General features: G+C 44.2%; 1 protein-coding gene across 1 annotated transcript; it reads right to left on the reverse strand.

The window, feature by feature from the left end:
- Window positions 1-490: 490 nt before the first annotated feature.
- LOC147463355 (U-box domain-containing protein 2-like) lies at window positions 491-4194 on the reverse strand. Its single transcript, XM_086488285.1, has 3 exons — window positions 3882-4194; window positions 1303-3745; window positions 491-1089 (listed from the first exon to the last, which is right to left on the reverse strand). Exons 2-3 carry the CDS (start codon window positions 3598-3600, stop codon window positions 1051-1053), a joined length of 2337 nt encoding a protein of 778 aa, XP_086344411.1. The 5' UTR covers window positions 3601-3745; window positions 3882-4194; the 3' UTR covers window positions 491-1050.
- Between the last annotated feature and the right edge of the window lie 1058 nt (window positions 4195-5252).

Below are 5252 nucleotides of genomic sequence, written 5' to 3' on the forward strand. Positions count from 1 at the left end.
ATCTTTCACTCAATGTGAACTTGGTATAGATCTACCATATCGATCCAAGAAACATGTTAGCTTCCATTCTTCTGACAAATTAACTACATGGGCATGCCAATCCATTGGCATAAATGGTTGATATGACATAGTTAGGTGAACTTGAGATGCCACTTGCAAATGAATACAATTGTGTTTCCATTCTAGTAAGGATGTTTTGAAAGCATTGAAATGCCATCAATTTATCCACATAATTTAGATGGTGGCATGTTAAAGAGCTTGATTTTGTTGTGTTTCCATTCTTGTGAGGATGTTCAAAAGCCTTGATACACCATCAATTTAGCCACATAATTTAGATGGTGGCACGTTATAAGAGCTCGACACAAATCAAGCATTAACAAGCTTCTATTCCATCTATGTGTGATTTAATCTTTGATATCCAAATGTCAAATATGAAATCACAAATTAAGATGCATACTGAACCTTTCCCCAACTTCAAGTGTTCCTACTATAAAAGAATTGGAAATAGCTTCTTTAATGGAACCACAAGCTAAGAGATCATACATAACATTTTTGCCAGCCAGCCAAGTATTTGTTCCACCTTGCGTATTTACATGGGTATCCTAAGAGTTTGCTCTATAATGCCTCCAAAGAAAAAGTTTTGAAGGAAGCAATAAGTACACGAGCGTGCATCTGCAGCGTAACAAGTTTTTGCAAATGAAAATCCATATCATAATTGGTTTTATCTAGGGCCTATTCACTTTACAATTTACCTTGGTGTACAATATTGCAACAAAAGTTAAGTATTATACAGCTCTGTGGTTATGCATGCGTTGTCACAAAGGCATGCTTTCGGGTTCCTTGATTTATATCAACTCCCATGAATGTGTGGAAAAGCTTAACAATTTCCAAAACTTAACCATCCACAACAGAACACCACCGTGTAATGCCAATACCACTGGAGTTGAAAGAATACACTATCGTCGAAGGTCAAACTCTCCCTCTTGCTGAGTATGCTATGCCTTGAAAAGCTTCCATGGAGAACAGATAACCAGAACTTGGGCGAAGAATTTAAGGATCCACTATAAGAACTTCAATCATTTCAGCAACCTGCATAAATACCAACTACTGCATAAATGGATATGAGGTGGAAGAGTTTATTAATTGCTCAATTTAAGCTACTTCGATTAATCGAGCATTATCTCTAAAGATGTGTGCTCATCATTAGCCAATCCCTCAACTTGTAAAGTGCTTGAAGACCTTTCAGGTCTAAAAATGTAGACAAAGCAAAAAAGGGTAGTTTGAAGTTGCAAAGATAGATACCTGCAGCTTGAGGCCCGGATTTGCTGTTTTGGATATGGACATAAGAAGAGACAAAGGATCATTCTGCAACACAAGAGAACGATGCTCGCTACTATGCACGCACAATTGCAAAAGAATCGGGACAGCTAAACCTCTGCTTCTTTCAGAACCAACCTCCATGACTTCCAATAGAGATATAATGCCCCCCTCTTCCACCAATGCTACCCTCCCTTCTTCAATGCTCACGAGGTTTCTCAAAATGGCCAAGGCCTTGTCTACCATGCCGTCCTTCCCTCCCCCATTCACCATGAATCCTACAAGTGGCCTCAAAGCCCCTGCTCTTACCATTCGCCTCTTGTTCTCCTCTACAGATGATAATCTATACAACGCGGCAGCAGCATCCTTCTTGCCTCTCGCCGACCCTCTTTCTAGCAGCTCCGTCAACAGCATAATTGCACCAGCTGACCCGATTATGCTTCTGTTGGCTTCACATGCCGCAAGATGGGCTAATGCTACAGCAGCATTCTCTTTCACCCCTTCACTCAATCCATCTCTCAATACCCCCACAACAGCTTCGACGGCGCCCTCTTTCGCTAAATACTCCTTGAGGGAATGGTTTAGGGAGAGGTTTAGCAAGGCAGTTGTGGCATCTAGTTGAATAGACTCATCTACAGACCGTAGTAACATTATCAGTGGGTTTATCGCCCCCGCCTTTGTGATTAGCATCCTGTTGCTGTCCTCATGCTTTGCTAGTAATCTTAGCTCCGCAGCCGCATTTCTCTTGATGTCTATGTAGTCGGACTTCAGATCTGACACCAAACTATCAATCCTTGACACGGTATATGTTGATGGCTTTCTAGATAGTGAGGTCCTGTCTTTTGACTTGCTATGCAGGCTACGATTCTTTGGTAGCGCAAACCGGCTCTTTCCTTGAATGAAATTATTTGAAGGAATACTATCCAGAATTTCAATTTCTTGCGATGAGCACAGCTCTTGCTCCCAACATAGTGAGCTTTCCGAGCTACTAGGTGTCAAGGAATGGATGTGTGCGCGCCTATCCCTCAGATGCTCTGTGGAGCTAGAAGAGTGCAGACTAATTGAGCTCGACGAAAAGGTATTCAAATCTGTATTCAGGAGTAGCTTGGGGAGAGGAAATGACGAGCCTGACGAAAAACTGTGAAGCTCCATATCCTCAAGAAGCTCGGAGACAGAGAATGATGAGCAAGAAACAAACTTTTCGTCGCTGCAAGTCATCAAACTGGGGCACGATGAGAAGGAGCTGATGCACGATGTAAAGCTGTTTTCTGCAGATTCAAGACCCAGATCATGTGATGATGTCGAAGAAAACCAGGAGGAGATGAGGGTCTTCAAGGTGAGGTTAGGAATGAGCTGGAAATGAGAGAGGACCTTGTGAGTTACGGGGCAGTGGGTATTGCCCTCATCTAGCCATGCTTGAATGGATGCCCTCTCAAATGTTTGCCCTGAAGCAACCACAACAGGGTCCTCCATCACTCTCTTAGAAATCCCACATAAAAAGTCGTTTGGTACCCTCTGCAATCTGGCATCACTGTTCTTCATCGCCAGATCATCAAACTTTTGTTCCCCCGCGTAGTGCACAGAGTAATCCACTTCCTGAATCTCGGCACTATCTACACCAGCGTTGAATGCGACAACCTTGCTATCTATACATTGTGATGAATCTTTGCCTCCAGCTGTCTCATATGCAGCGGCTTTTTCACAATCCTGATGCTCAACCTTTTCATGATTGCCAGCTTCTGTGTAATCTGCTTTTGTGCAACGGATGTCGCATGCTTCGTTACCTCCGATGTTTCTCTTCCCAGCAGGCCCATCCAACCATGCATTGGCCATGCACCCACTCTCCTTACCAGCACTTACCTCTGGATCCTCCCAGCAACCAATCTCCACAGCACCATCTTTCACACACTCAAATTTGTCCACACTTTGCTCCACATCTTCTATGCATTCACCTCTTCTCTTGAGCTCTGCCTCTTGCAAGGTATCACAATGAGAGATAGGGTGATCAATAGTCAAGGAAGAGAATTTTGCATCAAGACACTTTTGCACGTCCAGCAAGCTTTTCCTGCTCGGATTAGGCTGAGCTTTGATGTCGAAGGATATGTGTGCAGCAAGGATATTCATGCATCGGCTGCGCCAGAATCCCTTCTTCCTCGTGCATTCACTCTCTTTAGATTTTGTCGATTCTTTGCTGTCTGATTTCTCGCACTTTCGTCCCCCCTTTCCTCCCTGTCCAGCTCCTCTGCTTCTGCCTGAAAACTTGCCCCATCTAACACCTGCCATGGTTTCCCTTCTAGAAAGATGTTCGACTCGGACTGGTCAATACAGCAAACATCTTTAGCTGATGATGAATGAAGCTTGCAAGCAGATGGTCATGTCAGAAGCACAAAGCCGCCCAGTTGTCGGCAATGCAGCCATCTCTGTTAACCTCTTGACAGAAAGAGGATCAAGCTTTAGAAAAGTAGTAGAAATTTAAATGATGTCTCTCTATCTCTCTCTCCCTCTCTCTCACACACACATCCACTCAAAGCTGATATAAAGCTAAGAGCCGAGTCTGCATGTACCTAGAATGGTAGGCAATCTTTTTCTCTCCTGTATGCAAAAGGGCTCTTGGAAGACCTCTCTTCGTCTCTATCAATGCTCTCCCTAGCAAAGGGCTCTGCAACCGGTTGCTCTCTCGCTCTCTCTCTCTCTCTCTCTCTCTCATACATACACAAACACACACGGGTGGTGCTGAATCCTGAGCTCTGGATCTGTATGTGGAATCATGAATGTCAACTGGTTTGACGGCACCATTATAAAAGAAGGGTCCGAAGAGGTGAAACAGAGAGTAGCAGCCGAGTGACCGTGTCTGCGCGGGGAGCAGGGGAAGGGCCCGCTCGAAGAGCTCGAGCGTTGAATCCGTGTGTAGCAATGGGCCAGTTTCTAAAAGTTTTGAGAAAGACCTGGCAACCTCCTAGGCCTATCGCCGTCTCTCTCTCTCTCTCTCTCTCAGACACACACACACACACACACTCCACTCTCTCTCTCGCTCCCCATTTACACAATCCGATCCACCGCCGTTTGCAAGCCCTTCCTTCCCACATCTTAAATGGGCATTACCTCTCGACCTAACCAGGGCACCCAAATGCACACTACTAACAAGAGGGTTGAGAACACCGACATCTACAGAGAAGGTTTGAATCATTCATGTTAGGATGGTTAGTTGGAAGGTTGCATATGCAAAATAGTACATTGTTTGACATACTTTCTGTGTCGAGTCGGATCGACGCCGCTTTGGGCTTCCCACATAGATGGCCGTGATATTTCGCTATCTAGTGCATGGTTAGGGCATGGTCACGCGAGGCTTAGTTATCAGTTATTGATAACTATGCCAACTATGCATAGACAAAGCATTTAATGAATAACTAAGCCTCTTGCATGGTCACGCGAGGCTTAGTTATTCATTCATTCTCCCAACTATGCTTTGAGCTTCACAACTATGCCAAATTTGGCATAGTTACAAAGGGTAGGCTTAGTAAGTCATTCAATGCTCCTTTTTGCGTGTGACCAAGAATGAGGCTTAGTTATTTGTTCAAATAACTGATAACTAAGCCTCTCGTGACCATTGCCTTATTGGTTCTCTCTCTCTCTCTCTCTCTCTCTCTCTCTCTCTCTCTCACACACACACACACACACACACACACACAACCCATGATGACCCATCCCATGCCAATTCCCTCTTGAGCAACAGGTCTTGAGTTCAAGACTTGTCTTATATGTCTTTAAGGTCTCTTGAATTTGTTCCTTTGACATTAAAAAATCTCTTCTTCTTTTTCTCTCTTGTTTTTTTTGCAAAGCAAGGAAGGCTTGAAAGTTGACCCCTTGATATTACAACATATCACAAAGGGAGTCTCTCTCAATCACGATATAGGCCCCTGTCACACTGGGCCGCC

This window comes from Adiantum capillus-veneris, chromosome 2, assembly GCF_014529385.1.
Source record: "Adiantum capillus-veneris isolate H3 chromosome 2, ASM1452938v2, whole genome shotgun sequence".
Classification (NCBI taxonomy): Eukaryota; Viridiplantae; Streptophyta; class Polypodiopsida; order Polypodiales; family Pteridaceae; genus Adiantum; species Adiantum capillus-veneris.

Excerpts from the sequence above, each read along its gene's own strand:
- LOC147463355 (XM_086488285.1), bottom strand. The coding sequence starts at position 3,600 with ATGGCAGGTGTTAGATGGGGCAAGTTTTCAGGCAGAAGCAGAGGAGCT. Across the intron at positions 1,090-1,302 it reads ATCCGGGCCTCAAGCTGCAG|GTTGCTGAAATGATTGAAGT; the intron begins GTATCTATCTTT and ends GTATTTATGCAG.